The following is a 17289-nucleotide window of genomic DNA, read 5'->3' on the forward strand; positions in this document are numbered from 1 at the left end:
GAACTCTTCATTTAAGATCAGCTGAACGTACCAGAGGTAAGTGATGACGCCAACAGGCCTGTGGGAAAGCAGAGCACATGACATTTTAATAAAGGGGGAGCGTTGGGTCTGCACTGTGTGTAGTAACTACAGTACTTCTCAGCTGGGGTGAACAGGTGGCTCACCATATGTCTGTTGCCGTGGACACGGGAGTTTGGTTCACAATCTCTGGAGCGACGTATTCTGGCGTGCCATACTTGCAGTAGTACTGATCCGAAGCCTCCAGTTTTATTGCATTTCCAAAGTCACAAATGCGAATCTGGTCACGGCCAGGACGCGCCATTAAAATGTTTTCTGGCTAGAAGTGAATGTGCACACAGAGGCCACAATGTTAGTTACTTCACACCGAAGCATTTTTGGTTCTATAAATGTGCTACACCACTAGATGTGGGATGAAAAAAAAAAAAACCTTTATATCAAGATGGGCGATGTTTTTTTGGTGAAGATAACCAAGTCCTTCCAAAAGCTGCTGAATGCTACTGCGTATCTGTGGAGGAACATCGAGGGAGTGAACTTCAAAGCCGTGTTACATAATGATGGTGCAGTGCGGTTGGCAGAAGCACACAAACCTCCAGCTCCATGACTGTTGTTTTTTTGGTCATTCTGTCCAGGAACTCCTCGTGACATCTTTTTCGCACACAAGTTGAGGAAAAAAAAAGACTGAGTGACTTGACTGCACGGATCAGAGTGGGAGATGCATGAGAAATGAATTATAAATGAGCATAAAATCTCCCGCACAGCCTATTCTTTAGCTAATTACACTTGTCGGTGATGAGTCAGAGAGTAAAAAAAAGCTGTGCTGCGCTTCATTCATGCCCCCCGGGAACAAAAGACATTAGGATTAATGCTTTGGATCTTTAGTGTCCTTGAGATGCATTTAAGTGCACTTTTGGTTGACAGTGAGGCTGATAAAAGTTGAAGCTGCTGCAGGAAACAGCAGGACCTTTTTTGGCATAAAGACATGTTTGTCCTCAATGGAAATTTCTCTGTTTGTTCTGACATTTTCCAGATTTTCAGCTATTTACATTATAAATGTACACTAACACTATAAGACATCATTTAAAGTACAACAACTTGTATCACTGGAAACAAAGACTGCGTTAAAAGGGATACAACTCTGTGATGAGCACCACCACGTCCTTCTTCTCAAAGGCATCGTGGAAATAGAGAATTTTCTCGTTGTCCAGCTCAGACAGAAGGTCCATCTCTCTCAGGGCCAGAGCTTTTCTCCGTCCTCGGGCTGAGATGAACTTTGCTGCAAACTCTGCCTTTCCCTTCTTCTGAGTCACTCTCTTCACATAGGAGAAGGTGCCCCTGCACAATCAAATCATGAATGACATTGTGGTCTCAAAAGTCTCAAGTCTTCTCTGACAACCTTTAACAAGTCACTGCCTAGATTTTAGAATTTCCACAGCAGCCATTCTGAAAGGTCACAGTTGGAAAATGTGATGGTGCGAGTGGAGTCGGAACTTGGAATTTACAAGGTCATCACACCAACCTCCATTAATAGCATTAGTTCTGTTTAATTTTTAACTGTAGACATGATGATGCATGGTTTGTATGCATAAAATACCATGTAGAGTGCTGACTGGTATTGCTAACCATGGCTACCCAGACATAATTTTTGCTTTTCCGACTTCCAAGTTCTGATGTAAATGGAACACAGCAATAAAGACAATATCATACGGACTGTGCATTCTCTTTTGGAACTGGGGAATTAATTTATGTTCTTTATTCATAAATAAAAGTCAATCTTTTGTGCAAAACATACTAATGGGGATTTAAGAAATGCCATAAATTGAAAAAGAGTAATGTGCACAGTTTTACTTGTTAGCATGCCTGATGCTGATGGTGTTTAAAAGGTGTAAAAATAAGACGACAGGCACTTCATATCAACAGAACACTCAGCGTTGCTCTTTTACTCCACTCCAATAATAAATTCCTCTTTGCAAGAATAACCACTAATTGACTTTTACTCTCTTTAGATGCATTTCTGTGGGGGGAGGAGAAGTAAACACCTGAATCTGAATTTTCTTTCCGTTCTGTTTAATAACCAGCTCACATCAGCCTTTGGCGTCATTACTGTGGCGTCCATACTGCTCTACAGCTCAAGGTAACCACCCGTCTCCACCGAGTCAGATCCAAACAAATCTTAATCTATTCTCTCCGCTCAGGCTGGTGACTCATCTGTCTTTAATGTCTACTCTGCTGTTATGCAGGCATGACTCCCTCCCCTATGTCACCCACAAGCCTCAGCTTTGATGCAGCGTGGAATGTCACTGTGTCCAAGTGAAGTTATATACATAATATTAACATAAATTACATTTTTTATACAACAGTATTTACATTGTTCTCCAACAAATAGTTCTGACATTCATGGATCTAGTCTTCCGGTTTCCTTGTTCAAGCTAATCAGGTGCCTTGAGATAATGTATGTTGTGATTCGGCGAATAAAATTGAACTGAAGTGAATTGAGTTGAATGGAAGTCCATGGGAAAATGAACTTCTACCTTTCTCTTGATATATAAAACATCTCAACATATTCCTGAGGAGTTAATGGTCTCAATCACTAATTTCAGTTTTTCTAAACAAGAACATGATGTCAGTTTTGTAAAATTATTCTCTGATAAAGTGAAATAGATGACAAATACGGCACATGTAAGTGGACACAGTGTAGCTGACGGCTGTTATCGTCCAATGGGTGACTGGTTGCAGGGGATGTGTGTGAATTTCAGGTTGCAAAACCTCAACATGACGCTGGTCAAATCACAAAAAGGGTGGGTAACGCTATGCACAATTGACACTTGGGCCTAATTAGCATAATAAACAACATATTTTGCTGTGTAACTTGCTCTAGTGACAGATATTATGTATCTATTAAATTCTATAATCCACATTAGTGTCGCACAAATAATCACATAATAATCACAAAATAATCAAAATAACAATACAACCAAATGCAGTATCCCAATCCAAAGTGTGTGTGTTTTTGTATTGTTTTTTTTTTATCCAGCCTGCTATCCCCTAGTTGTTTTGCTTTTTCTTAATGTGTAAAAAAAGTCCAAAAATAAAACCCACAAAAAATGTCACTGTGTGTGTGCGCAGGGATGTAAGACAACACTCACCTCCCGATCTCTTTGTGGATATCGTAGTAATCCGTCAAACGCCTCATCTTCCTCAGAATGGTTCCCTCATCCTCCATTGGCTCCTCTGCTTCTTGTCGCTCTGCACGGAGCAGCAACATCAGCATTTTATTATTTTTTGCCCCCTCTTTCTTGTTTGTTTTAATGTGTACGTGTTTGGCTGTGCATGTGTGCCAGCACACTGACAGATGGTTTCATATTGTAGTCCCACAACACCTTGTGGTCTCGGCCATATGCTGCAGATTTAGAGATGCAATATTCAACAAGAACTAGCTCACAATAGCATGTGTGTGTGTGTGTGTGTGCAGTGCATTAGAAAATCAGTGATGTGGACTGGGGAAATCATGTTCGTTTATGAATCCGAGTATAGCAAATTAAACCACACCCTGACAGCTTCAGGTAAATAACACATTGTTACAGTGAAAGAGAATAGACAGATGGGAGCCTGCTGCGTGGCTAGTGGGAACACAAAATGTAAAAATGGGTGTTTAACACTTAGAACACAAAGCATTTCGGCTGCTTTTTTTTTCCCCATTACTATGTTAAGACGTACAGTATATACAGAGGCTACAAGAATGTGCAATAAAGAGTGTCTTATATCCCTTTTTCAGCACAACCTCTGCAATCTGATGAAACATTTTTTTTCATTTTCACCAACTATATAAACACAGCTGAGCAAAAAGTACTCAAAATGTTAGAAGTCGGATTGAATTTGTGAAATTTGGAAGTACGTCGGGATTCACAGTTCACCTGGTTCGTTTTGTTAAACAAAAAGAAAAGAAAAACGGTCTATTTTGTGACTTCTGCACAATTATTGCTACTTTATATTACTACTAAAACTGCAATTTAAAAGGAATTCTAACTTTGACTTAACAACACATATGTGTTGCCCGAATATGTGACATATAAACACAACCCCCCATTCCCACAGCAAATTACCATGGGTGCCACGTAAGCACTAAGGGTTAACTCAAATTCCTTCAAAAAGCATCAGATCGCCCTAAAACTCAGTCAGATTGCAATTTTCAATGATGATAAAGAAGAATCAGTGGAGTGGATACAAAAGGGCCTTCACACACCAGATCTCATTTAAAATTGATAATTTTTCTAATTATTCTATGGAAGCATATTGCATGTAACTGATGAAAGCTATGTTTTTACTGTCACAAGGTTGTAGCTTGTCTTTTTTCCGATGGTGCAAGTGAGTGTCATGTGACTACCTCTCACTGATTGCAAAATTATTGATCATTATTGATTGCAAAATCTGTGACTTCCAGTGTCTCAAACCCAAAACAAAGCGATAAACTGGATGAAACTAAACAAGCAGGACATGTTTGTCTCCATTAAGTCGAGCTCTCGAGAAGGAAATGGAAGCTTCTTTTAAAGTAACTCATTAATTCGGGAAAAATGGAACAGAAATGATATTTAATGAAAGAAAAACAGAGCAGAAATTTAGTTATTGTTTTCGAAAAAAAAAAAATATTTAGTTAACTCAGACAAATAGAGCTGAGATGACCATTTCTGGCAGGAGAAAGCTTATCTTGGTAATTCAGCCTAACTTTTTTTATTGCAGGTAAATGCAATATGCTTCTGTGATAATCCTCTTAAAAAGTGCTGAACCTGTTCATTAATGCTGGCTGTGCTGGTGCGTGCAGTGTTGTTGTTATTGATTCTGGACGGCAGACCTGTGTGGACTGTGAGTTCAGCCTTGCAGGAGTTGGAGCCGGCCAGGTTCTTGGCTGTGCAGGTGTAGACGCCGGAATGCTCGGGGCGAGCGTTGAGTACGACGAGGGAATATTCGGGGTCATCGTAAACGAATGTGAAGTGGCTGCTTTCACTGAGAAGCACGTCATCCTGCAACAGACCAATCATTTCAATGGCTTCAGATGACTTTTTTTCTTTCTCTATATATAGTCTCTTGTGTGTGTAAAAGGAAACCAAATTTTTCTACCTTATACCACAGAATATCTGGATCTGGTTTCCCTTCAACCACAACAGCCAGTCGACACGTCTCCCCCATGTGCACATCCACATCCTCCATGATGGTTTCAAACTTGGGTGGCACTATGGATGGGAATAATATAAAAACACAGCAGCCAAAACATCAGACTTTACATTTAATTGACATAAATACTGATAAAGTAAATAAAATACCACAGATTGCATGAGTGAAATAGTCTTGACTGTCTTTGTGTCTGTCATTAATGAAGTATACGATGAAAAGTTTTAGTATTAGTTTTTAGTATTAGGTACACCGCTTCAACTTCAGCCAATCACATGGCAGTGACTTGGTGTATTTAGGATAAGCTGCTGAAACTCATACTGAGGATACAACGCTGATTTGAGTGATGTTTTTTTGATGTGAGGATTTTCAGAAACTGATGATCTACTGGGATATTCACGCACAACCATCTCTGGAGGAAATATCCAGTGAGCAGCAGTTGAGAAAATGCCTACCTGATACCAGAGGTCAGAGGAGAATGACCGGATTGGACAGCAACGGACTGTCAAAACAAACTGATTTCAACCAAAGTATGATGCGTCTGACACACAATACACTGACTCTTGAAGGAGAAACGACCACAGCAGTTGCAACACCTTCCGCTTTGAGGTGTCATGTGTTCCTAATAAAGTGGCTGAAAGCTTTATATTCGCAGCAATCACAAGAAAAGAAGGATTTCATTTCAAAATAAATTCGTTTTGGAGAAATTGTGTGTGTGTAACAAATGTGTGTACATTATATGTACACAAATTTTATATACACTTTTTTCCATATGTGTACATCCCACTTTCATTGTTTATAATATTGCTATTATTGCATTTGTATATTTTTATTATATTGTGTATTCTTATATCCTATTCTAGGAAGTTTGCTCCCAACCCTGCTGCTGTAGCAAGTGAATTTTCCCAGTGTGGGATCAATCTCATCTAATCTAATCTCATCTAATCTAATCTAATCTAATCTAATTTAATCTAATAGCTAAAGCGACTCTCCCTTGTTGAGGGGGGGGAATTACCCATACACACAAGCGTTTCTCTGCCTGAATCGCACTGACCTGCCAAAGCTAGCTGAAGCGTACAGAGATCGCTGCCAAACTGGTTGCTGGCCGTCACCACCAACTGGCCCACGTCTGTGCTCCTGACCCTCTGGAGCTTCAGCGTGTGCTGATCGTCGTCCGGCATGCTCATCTCGAACAACCCCGGCCTGTTGACCAGCACCACTCCCCTCCTGGAGGAGAGAAGGAGGCAGAAGATCACAGTTATTAGATGTGTTTTCCTTCCCCAAAGCTTTGATTTTACAGAAGAGATTCATTTCTGGCTGAAAACAAAACCTCTCATCTCAACCTGATCCGTTCTAGATTTTATAAATCTATAAAATATGAGGTCCTTCCTTTTATTATTACTTTTTTTTAATAGTTAATATAATTTTATCTGTATTGAATTACACTATTTCAGATCATGTATTGTAACTTCAAAGCAGTATTATTTAGCTCCGGTCCTTTTTTTTTCGGATTTAATTTTCCAATTAATGAATCTTTTCTTGTTGAGAATAAAACTCCATCCCTTTTTTGGATTTTCTGTTTTTAAACAAAACATTTTGCAGATACTAAATTGCTTCTATTTTCTTTTCTTTTTTCAAATGAGACGTAGAAGAACAAACCTCTTCCAGGTGATAACTGCCTGCACATGATTGAGTGTAATGGTGACACTGGCAGGTTGGTTCTCCACCACATACATGATGTCTGGTTTGTCCAAAATGACCGGTGCTTTCCTCAGATAAGGCCCTACACACAGGTCAAATACATTATTATACAGTTATATAAGGGAATTTTTGCACCAGTGACGATGATTGAAAGCCTTGTGCAGTCTTGCTACCTCTATCCAGGAGCTGGACCAGGTCAGTGGAGGGTGACGGTTTGCTCTGTGTCTTGCCAGTGGATGTCAGGACTCTGAAAGCGTAGCGAACCCCCTTAGACAGTGAGGTGGCGGTGTAGCTGGTCTCCTTCAGGTTTGATGCAATGACAGACCATTGGGTCGAGCCCAGAGGCTGCTGCTGGACCACATACAGCAACGAGCTTGCGTCTGCAGACACATTATGTACAGTGTTTGTGTGAAACACACGGAGAAATGCTTCAAATGACGAGCAAAGCGGGGTTTTATGAGAGATTCTGGGAATTACCTGGGAATTAAAAACACGAGACGAGTGTCAGTGAATATGCATCTGGTTATTTATCATATTGGCGGTTCGTCCACACTGAAACAGCATTTTGGGAGACCTAAAACTGTGGAGACTGTTGAGATTGAGACACATGGTCAACTGCACTGCACATCCACAGCTCGCTCTTGTCTGTGTGATCAGTGTTTCTCTCTCACTCTCCCTCTGTGTCTATAGTCAGACAGTTGACTCTCCACCCCGCAGTAAATACGGCTAGATAAAGCTCACTCGTGTAGCAGAACTGACCATTTCCTTCTCGGAAAGCACCGGTAGTTAGGGTTATGCCAGAGAGTCGTTGTTGCTTTTTTGAAAAGCATTTTGAGTCATTTTGGGGAGTTTCATGTGGATAGAGACATTGAAACCGTGTTTGCAGGAAAGTTTTTTAAACCGGCAAAGAAACAGATTGTTTGGACATGGCCTAAGGCTACAAAAACGACATTAATTTTAAAGCCTCAATTGGCAAATGCCAGTGACCTTACCAAGTGAAGGGTCAAGTCTCTTTGGTCTCTTCCAGCTGAGACTTATCGTTTTCCCTGTAATGGCTTCTATCACTGGAGGACCATCAGGTGGATCAGGAACTATATCTGTTTTTACATAAATAGATATTTAATCACAGACACATATACCAAAGGTGAAAATAGTATCTTTACGCTGTGTTTTTTTTCTCAGAAAGACAAAAAACAATCAAGTAAATTGATTCTATTTCTACAGAAACACAAGCTGCAGCTGCCAGGATTATTTTAATTCTCCAGACATAGGTTTGTCTTGGCTGTGGATTCACAATTTACCTGCTCCATGCACAGGAGTCTGCATTTACACTCCAGATAATATAGTATACAGCTACATATATGCAGCTCACACACGGCGCTGTTGTGAAAAACCAGTAGAAAACAGCCTCTATGACAAGATGACCACCTCTTCTAATACTTTTATTCTATTTAAAGCTGCAAAACATAAGAACTTAGTTCAAAAGTATTGCTTTTTTATGAATTAATTTGTCTTTTTTTTGACATACTGACATTGTTTTGTTGGTTTACATGAATAGAAGTTCAGAAAAATAGGCATTTTTTAAAACCAGGTACAGTATGTACTAAAACATTTTTTGCAGATTCATAATAAATACAAATATGTCCTAATAAGTATTGAAATTTGCCTCAGACTGTACATAATCATTTCCATTTATGCCATTTCTCTTTGAGAGTGTCCTTGCCGATGCAAAATGTCTTACCTGAAACATATAGATGTGCATAACAAGCTGCTTTGCCCACTTTGTTGGAGATGACAGCTTTGTAGACGCCCCCATGAGCATGACAAGCGCTCCGAATGACCAGATTGTGGACATCCCTGTCTGAAGAACATGCACACACACACACACACACACACACACACACACACATATTTATTTACTGCCCCAAAATGTAGGTGAGCTTCGATTTGTAACCATGTTCTTTGCTTACACTGGGTCATTTTCCGCTCTTCGCTGCTCTCAATCCGCTTGCCGTTGTGGTACCAGGCGATGGTCGGGTAAGGCAGACCCGCCACCATGCACTCCAGCACCACCTCCTTCCCTTCAGTGACGTCCATGTCGGCGAGGGGTTTGACAAAGTCCGGCATGGTCCTCCTCTCCACCTCACCCTCCACACCCTCAGGCTCCTCTGGGATGGACGGCATCTTTTCCAACTTGGCCCTGGAGGAAAGAAGGAGAGTGAGAATGACTGGTGAGATTGAAAGAGTTACTTAAAGTCACTCCTTTAAAAGGCTTTAGAACCTGCACCTGTCTTGGACCAGACATGGCGGTCAGCAAGTGAAGGCCACTGTACCACTTTTTGTTGATATGAGTCTTTTTCCAGGTGGACACTGACGTTTGTAAACTGTACTATCACTACACCAAAGACCATTAAGAAAATCTGTGATTTTTGGATCATGGCACCCAATGGTGATCCTGAAGCTCTCTTCTTTCCATGAGCTAAAAAAAACCTCTGTTTTTCTCGATGGGCTTTGGTGTGGAAGAGCTCACTCTCAGCGATGTGTCAATACCTCATTCATCAGACATGAACTACACATTTGAAATGACACAACAGATCTTCAACGTCTTACATGTGAGATGTGATGGCAGCCCGTGGTTCTAGCACGTACAGCTCGGCGGTACATTCGGCTTTCCCGTGGACATTTTGAGCAAGTGCCGTGTAGAAGCCCTCGGTGTCACTGCTGACGTGGGTGATGACAAGTGAGTGACGGCCACCCTCTTGAAGGATGTGAATATTTTCACTCTCTTCCACTTCCGCATCTGTTCATTCGAACATAACTGTGAGTCATGGAGAAAACCTCACACACCTGTTTATCAGACACAAAGATGAGATTCTTACCAAAATGCATCCATTTGACTCTGGGAGCAGGCGATCCGCTCACCTTACAGTCGAAGCGGGCCGTGCGGCCCTCGATGACCTCCAGGATGTCCAGTTTACGCGTGAACAGAGGCTCCTTGGAAGGAGTGACCCGCAGGTTTGCACTGGAGGTCAACTCCTCTGTAAGTGCAAGTTTGAGTGTCACTGATGTGTCAATTTACAGCGTTTAAACTTTTCAAATAACGGACGAAATATAGTATGAGAAACTGAGTCATAATCCATGATTACTCTGCGTTATTGTGAGTATTTTATCAAAATCCATTAAAAAGGAGCAAACAAATTTAACTTGATAAACTAATAAAGATAAAGACACAGATATCAGCTCTTTGGCAGAGTTAAAATTCATGTTCCATGTTAAACAACAGTGATGATAGTGTTTGTGCTTCACCTTTGGCAGTGCTGAGCTTGCAGGTGTACGTCCCACTGTCATCCTCGTGTACTGAATTCAGCAGTAAGCGGCACCTGACAGACGACAACACAGCAGCCTTTGAAAAGCACCCATCAAAGAAGAAATGGATGAAAGGGTTTCATTGACAGAAAGGCCAATGGATGGAGCTCAGAGATGGTCAGTATTAGGACAGCTGATGATGCACAAGTGTCTACCGCTAATGAGGGAGATCACTGGTTGGCTGTTTAGTTCCAGCAGAGGGCCAGTGTGAATCAATATTTACGAGTCTCTAACTGCTTTAATATAAGAACATTCAGAAACTAAAATGTTTGATGACCAAGTGACAAGGTAAGGCAAACAAATGGTAAAGCCTTGCTTCGGGGATATGTTCTGTTTTTTTTGCAAGAGAAAAATATTCAAATTTCCAGAAAAATATCTCACTTTGTCTTAATTAGACACTATAGCTTACTTTAAGCTTTAATTACTAGTACTAAAATAAGTGTGAGATCCCAAATGCTCCTGCTTCTGGTTTGTATGTCCACTACTGAGGATGTGTCAAATACAGACTTGAAATTCACTACCATGGAACAGTGTAATAGAAAAAAATCTAAGGTATAAATTCTTGAAGTCCTATATTTTCAAGGCACATTCATTTTGAAGCTAGTTTTAATTATTCTAAGTAGAATTTGCTCACTCTATTGGCAGATTTTTTTTTACATCATTTTTTTTACATCAATATTTGACAAATGTATTATAGAGCTATTTTTTGCCATGTAGGTCTTTTTCGATGGCAAATACAGGTCACTGAGGCACTGTTGCGTTTGCTCATCTAATGTCATTGTGTAATGCAGTTGGAACAGTGTGTCGTGGGCTAGTGGACGCACCTCTTTCCATCAAAATGCATCTTGCAGTTGAGGAGCGCGGGCTGGATCAGTTTCCCATTGGACAGCCAGTCCACATCCACATCTGGAGGTCCCGTGATGTAACACTCAAACATGGCCGACTCTCCTGCCCTCGCAGCCACGTCTTTCACCTGCCGGCTGATTCCCAGCGATGTGTGCACCGTGGCTGCTGATCGAAACAGAGATAAAATCCCCGTGTCACAAGGTATTTGCGACAACATGAATCATCGTCACAGGGATACGTTCTTCATTACACACCTACGACCTCCACTCTGCACTCAGCCTGCTTGCTTCCGTACTCGCTGATGATCTTGCAGACGTAAAGCCCGGCGTCCGACCTGTGAGCCGGGCTGATTCTCATTTCCCTGGTGCCGTCGTTCATCTCTCGCACAGTGAAGCGCCCTGCCGTCCTCACCGTGACTCCATCTCTCAACCTTTTCAATAGAAAATGGCTGTCACAGTCGTTTACACTCAGGTCTTTGATAGCGGGTGAAGGGGGTGAAAAGAGAGCGATCGCTTCATGTGTCTCCTAAGATTTGTGATGAGGCTCTTAGAAAAGGAGTCATACCAGTAAGTCATGGGTCTGGGGTGCCCTCTGACCTTCGCTGAGATGATGAGGTCTTGACCCTCAGTGATTCCCTGATCACATGGTTCCACCTTTAATAAAAAAAAACAACATACACTGGTTATCAGAGGAAAATGCACAGAACCTGCAGCTGTTTTGGTCATTTATTGAATTATTTGTTTCACTTTTCAAGTAGAACGTCTTCTATCTAAGAGATCAAAGTAATTGTACATGAATAAAAATAAAACAAGAAAAAAGAAAGAAAGCAAATAGTCAAATTAACAAGAGTACAATGGAAAACACACAGAAGCATTGACAAAACTTTTTTTTATAAATTCTACCTCTCAAAAAACATTCAATTATTCTTGTTCCCGCCCACCAAGCTCTGCTGCTGTATACACACAAATGCTCCCTCAGTCAAGTCGGAGAGTATCGCTGAAAAGAGCCATTTTTCAAATGAAAGACACGGCATATGAATAATTCTCCATCACAAAGACCAAAGGAAGACAACAAATTGCAAAAAGTTAAATACTGCAGCTTTAATTTAAGAAAAATACAACGTATCTGCAGCTACTTTGATGAATTATTAATTATTTGAGTCACTTTTTAAGCAAATCTCCCACAAAGATTTACAAATGTAAAAGATCAAAGTGACCGCAAAGAAAGAAAATTGCCAATGAAAAGTAAGAACTGGAACATAATGAGAAAAATGTCTACAGTATGACAAAACAACAACTTGCATCTCTGGGGAAATTATCAAGAGAAATAAAAATCTGACTCTTTGTCAGGCTTTAGGTCCAAGGGGGAAAAATAATCCAGATTCTTCTTCTGAGACGCTCTTACCTGAAATGAGGGGGGCTCTTTGAAGAGGACACTTTTGTCCTCAACCTCCATCACCTCCTCCTGTGGACTCAGATACTCCTCATCTGACTGAATCAGACTGCCTACTTCCAGGGGAACTGTTGGTTTTCCACGCTCCATGTGGGTCGGCTCTGGAAAGATATATAAAAAAAAATGCGATTCATGTTGGATGTAAGTGTAATAAAATCTAAAGTGCACTGCAGCTACGTCTAATTTACTTAACGCCGGGTTCGCGGAGAGGTAAACTCTGATTTCCACACGCTTTAATTTGAGTAATTAAGTGCAAATTCTCTTTGACTTATGCTGAACACAGCACTGGGGAGAAGCTGCTTAAACCTGCAGACGGGAACAATCTGTCAGTTGCTCTGATATTTACAGTCTTTGCTTGCTTTTCTGGAGATGAGCAGTTGCAGACGAGTGGGCCGTGTTCATTCCCAAACGGAGCAGAGCAGAGGGGAGCTCTCTGAAGTGACCATAGCTGAACAGATAATGAATTAATCCTTTAATTCCCATGGCATTCCGGAGCAGACGCCACGTTTGTGTCTAGACCCCTGGCTACTTTCCATTAAAGTCATAATTAACTCACAGCTGGGTGGAGAAGTGAGACATCCTGCCGCTTGTGTGCGACCCACACATCTGGCATGGGCAGATAAACTGTGTCAAGTGACCAAAAAGGAATGAAATCCATCATTGGGACAGAGTTAGGGACATGACCTTCTTTGAAAAGTAGAGCAAGAGGATGAAAAACAAACTGCTGAAGCGTAAAATTGAAAAGCAGACGACAGAGAAGCAAGTCCACATTCACAGATGTGGTTGTCTATGCAATAAAACGTCACGTTTAGAAACAAAAACACAGTTTACATCAAGTTATTAAGTTTTGGTGCGTATCCGTAGGGTTGAATTGTAGTTACACTGCAGTTATTGAAGGAAAAGAATAACAAAATAACTTACCTAGTGTCACATCTTTGAGCAGCGCCTGTGCACCGGTGAATAACTCCTGAGCGTATTTACATAAACCTGCCAACTCTTACACAACTAACCTTCCCTTTCAGACTTATCCTCTTTTCTCTCCTCTGCTTGCCGTCACTGTCACGTCCAAAATTCTCTTACGGCATGACATTAACAGTTGGAGCTGCTGAACCATTAAATATTCTATAGAACCGTTAGGGTTTTAATGGATTTATACTGAGAAAAGAGCTGGGAAAGCTGGATTATTTTATACATTTATACAAAATGTTTTCTGTAACACGTAAAATAGTACAGTTAAAGGGATAATACTGCTGACACATTATCAACAATGACATTACCAAGTGAACCAGCCTGGGAAATGGCTGCTGATAACATACGTAGCAGATCGCAGGGACAGAAGGGAGAACAGAGCCACTTAATTAAAGACTCACCTACTAAAATCTACACGTCTTCACCACAGAACAGGCTTTTTTAATGCTGGAAACTGAAGTTTGTAAACCACTTCTTCCCCACACCGAAAACCCGAGATTTGTCGATTCACTGCTGCTGCTGTCATGTAGTTCAAATGTGTTATCTTTGGTGTTTGAAATCCTTTATTTGGATTTACCAATGTGCCACAAACTGGCTAAAGAAGGCAAGATTTTTCTCAATGGACATTGGTGCAGGAGAGTGAGCAGTTCACCAACTTAAATTTCCAGCCTGATAACATACAGACAACGTGGCAGAGACATTCTCTACATATCATAGACATCAGTAGGTGTTACTGTATGTGGCTGCAATCTGTTTTTTTCCCTTCTGTCCCTGCCGGCAGCCGTGTTTTCAGTGAGAGTGAGCACACCGTCGGTTTCATGGAAACAGCAGCAGCACACTCTGCAGCACGCTCGGCAAAGTCACTGTTGATAATCCATTAATACCTCATCCGACCACACTTGCAAAACACCCAAACTGTCCCGTTAATCTCCTTCAAACTACGTCTCCCGTGATATGATTCACCCAGCGAAGCCAACCTACTCTGCTCCCCCCGCTACAGCAGCTGAAAATGACTCAGATTATATTCCAATATAGCTCCAAACCCTGTGGGATAGAAGTCTAGTGAGCGAGTCAAAAGAAAACACCAGTGATTGCAGCAGTAATTTCAAACAGGGACACAAAGCAGACTGCAAGTACCCAAAAGAACAAGAGGGGCAGCTAAAAATACTCCTTAGACTCCACACAGGCCTAATATGGCAACGCGGGCCCCTGAGCTGCCTGTGAGACTGTACCGGAGTGAATGCACATTTGTTGACAAAACTCAAGAAGCACAGCTTTCATTTACATGAGCTGAATCAACACAGTAAGAGCGGCATGAGTTTCTCACACTGTACAAAGTATAAACACACGTGAACTGCAGACTCATTTGTTACAACAGAAACCTTTGATTTTGTTTACTCCTGATTCCAGAGCGCTGCCTTTGCGCCTTGAGGCCTTTTGCGGGGTAAGGGCTGCATTTTTCGATCCCAACCAAGACGGGGGCTCAGTGCCTTTAAGATTGTATGGGTTGCTATGGCAGCTATCACAGCCAGAAGCCCTGGCTGGGATGCTGAGCTCCAGCAGGTCTTTGTAGCAGTAAAGACAGCGTGTCAGGCGGAGGAGGGCTGGCAATAGATTAAAGCGACTTGATCCAGCATGTAGAGCATCACTGTCATGAGCGTTACAATTTCTGCACTTGTCTAACTTTGTGTTGCACCCAGTAAAACAAAAGCACACAGCAACTGCCCCCACCTCCCCCCGGACACAGTCTCACCTGACTGGACGTGGAGTGCGGCACTGCAGGACGCTTTGCCCGCCGTGCTGACAGCTGTGACGCAGTACGACCCGGCATTGTTCGGCCTCATCTGCTTTATTGCCAGGCTGTGCTCGTCACCCGCAGCCTTCACCACATGGAAGGCATCGCTCCGTATCTCCGCATTATCCTTCCTCCATGTCACTGAGGAAAAAAAGAGAAGATACATTCACACAGATGAAAAAAAAAACAAAAAACAAAAAAAACCAGCCAATAAAAGCCTCCCACTGAAAGAACAAATATAGCACAATCCACATTTCAGAGATGTTTCAGGAGAAAGGCTCTTTGTTTTGAGGATTATCCATGTTTTTTTTTTATTTGAACAGATTATATTTCTCTCTATATAGCTCTGCATTTTCAGTAAACATGGTCCTGGGAACATACAAAAACAGAGAAAAGGCAAAAGAATAAAATAAAATAAATCACTAAAAAATACTGAAGATTTTATTTATGGATCAAATTCTGGCTTTGAAGGTCCATAATTGAATAAAAATAAGTATGTTTGTATCCTAGACTGTGTATTATTAAAAGCTATTCAATAAACACCCTTTTTTTTTGTCACACTACAAACCCGAAGACTGCGTCCACTTTCTGTTTACGCTCTATGGTTTGTGTGAGTACAACATTTTGAAAAAAAAGAATAAGAATAGAAAATGTCACAAATACTTATCAAATACACACTTTCTCTCTCTCTCTGTGTTGTACCTGTAGGAGTTGGGTTCCCTGTGATGACACATTTGAGTTTGACCTCTGAGCCAATGGCTGCTGCGGTGGCCGCGAGAGGCCTCTCAAACCGCGGGGGCTCAGCCGGATCCTCATCAGCCGACAGGTAAGAGTCATCGGATGAGGCTCCTGGAAAGCAAGCATAAGTTTTTGTAAGTGTGTGTGTGTTCTCTGTGTTTAAGTTTGAATTCCTGAAATGAATTCCTCTATCAAAGTGTACTGACACTGATGCAAGGCAGTATTTAATAAGTTCAACACAGCAGACACTTATGCGTTAGATCCATATCTGTCTGTAGTCATTAGTCGGAGGATAGTTTTGGTTTTTTGAAGAGTACACTGCTTTATCTGTGCAACAGCCTGGGAGCCACACAACACTATCTCACTGATAACATGGTTAGCCTTCATTTTAGCCACTGAACAAAAGGCTTGTCCAATTAAATCTACATCTACTTTCATCTAACAACATCCAAGGCTTTATGTTATCAGCGTTAAATTGCTGTTAGACAGCTTTTTTTCCCAGCAGGAAATGGAAGTTCGTGAACCCCTCACTCTCTTGCATCAAAGTCCATATAGTGCTGCATCACTTGGGAAAATCGGTGTCACTTATAGGTCAAACAGAGTAAAAGTAACTCATGTAAACTGTGATGTAAAATAATCCAGAGTTTTCATCCAGATTTCAGACAAATTTCAACCAAAGAGCCTGTTTTAATTTCTCAGATCATCACTACGTCCTACCTTCCTCTGGAGAGCGGGGTTGAGCAGAACTTCTTTTGCTCTTACGAACTCTGCCTTCTTTCCTCTTGCTCCTGTCTGCAGCACACTCCATCTCCATGGGCTCGTCCTCCACCAGGATCGTGGGGATGTTCACTTTCAACGCAGGGGACGTCCTCCCCACATCTGCCTTCCTCTTCTTTAAGAGGGGGCTGAAACCCGGGCTAGGCGATGGACTGAGTCGAGGGGGCTTGGGTGGACACTGGGAGCCTGTCCTCTCGTTTGGGCTGGGTGACCTGCGGCCGGCTCTGTTGCTGTCCAGCTTGGTGTCTCTCTTTAAATCCATCCCCAGGTCCCTGCTGGAGGACGAGGACTTGGCAACAAGTGTGTCTTTGTCAGCTGCTGTGAAGCTTTTTTGTGTGTGCAAAAAAGACAAGAGATCTGTTATTTAACAACAGCATGGAATCAATAAATAATATATTTAAAGTCATGCTAAAAAATCTTCAAATCCATTTTCTATTATCATATTTTTTAAGTTAGTGACA

At 41.6% G+C, this 17289-nt stretch overlaps 1 protein-coding gene across 2 annotated transcripts in view; it reads right to left on the reverse strand.

Moving 5' to 3' along the window:
* Positions 1–17289, reverse strand: part of LOC122765468 (striated muscle preferentially expressed protein kinase-like) — a 52531-nt gene that overhangs the window by 13049 nt on the left and 22193 nt on the right. Inside the window, exons 5-28 of one of the 2 annotated variants that reach the window (XM_044019725.1) lie at positions 16769–17154; positions 16016–16162; positions 15272–15454; positions 12502–12650; positions 11662–11750; positions 11352–11527; positions 11076–11262; positions 10192–10265; positions 9765–9923; positions 9496–9685; positions 8856–9085; positions 8627–8746; positions 7878–7982; positions 7059–7265; positions 6844–6967; positions 6239–6411; positions 5134–5246; positions 4868–5036; positions 3165–3264; positions 1153–1353; positions 609–666; positions 449–526; positions 165–337; positions 32–58 (exon numbers count right to left, since the gene is read on the reverse strand). In XM_044019725.1, coding sequence (XP_043875660.1) covers positions 32–58; positions 165–337; positions 449–526; positions 609–666; positions 1153–1353; positions 3165–3264; positions 4868–5036; positions 5134–5246; positions 6239–6411; positions 6844–6967; positions 7059–7265; positions 7878–7982; positions 8627–8746; positions 8856–9085; positions 9496–9685; positions 9765–9923; positions 10192–10265; positions 11076–11262; positions 11352–11527; positions 11662–11750; positions 12502–12650; positions 15272–15454; positions 16016–16162; positions 16769–17154 — 3618 coding nt within the window. The remainder of the gene's footprint in view (positions 1–31; positions 59–164; positions 338–448; positions 527–608; positions 667–1152; positions 1354–3164; positions 3265–4867; positions 5037–5133; positions 5247–6238; positions 6412–6843; positions 6968–7058; positions 7266–7877; positions 7983–8626; positions 8747–8855; positions 9086–9495; positions 9686–9764; positions 9924–10191; positions 10266–11075; positions 11263–11351; positions 11528–11661; positions 11751–12501; positions 12651–15271; positions 15455–16015; positions 16163–16768; positions 17155–17289) is intronic. The other variant, XM_044019724.1, reaches the window with a different exon arrangement.

The sequence above is a fragment of the Solea senegalensis genome, linkage group LG2, assembly GCF_019176455.1.
Source record: "Solea senegalensis isolate Sse05_10M linkage group LG2, IFAPA_SoseM_1, whole genome shotgun sequence".
NCBI classification, from domain to species: domain Eukaryota; kingdom Metazoa; phylum Chordata; class Actinopteri; order Pleuronectiformes; family Soleidae; genus Solea; species Solea senegalensis.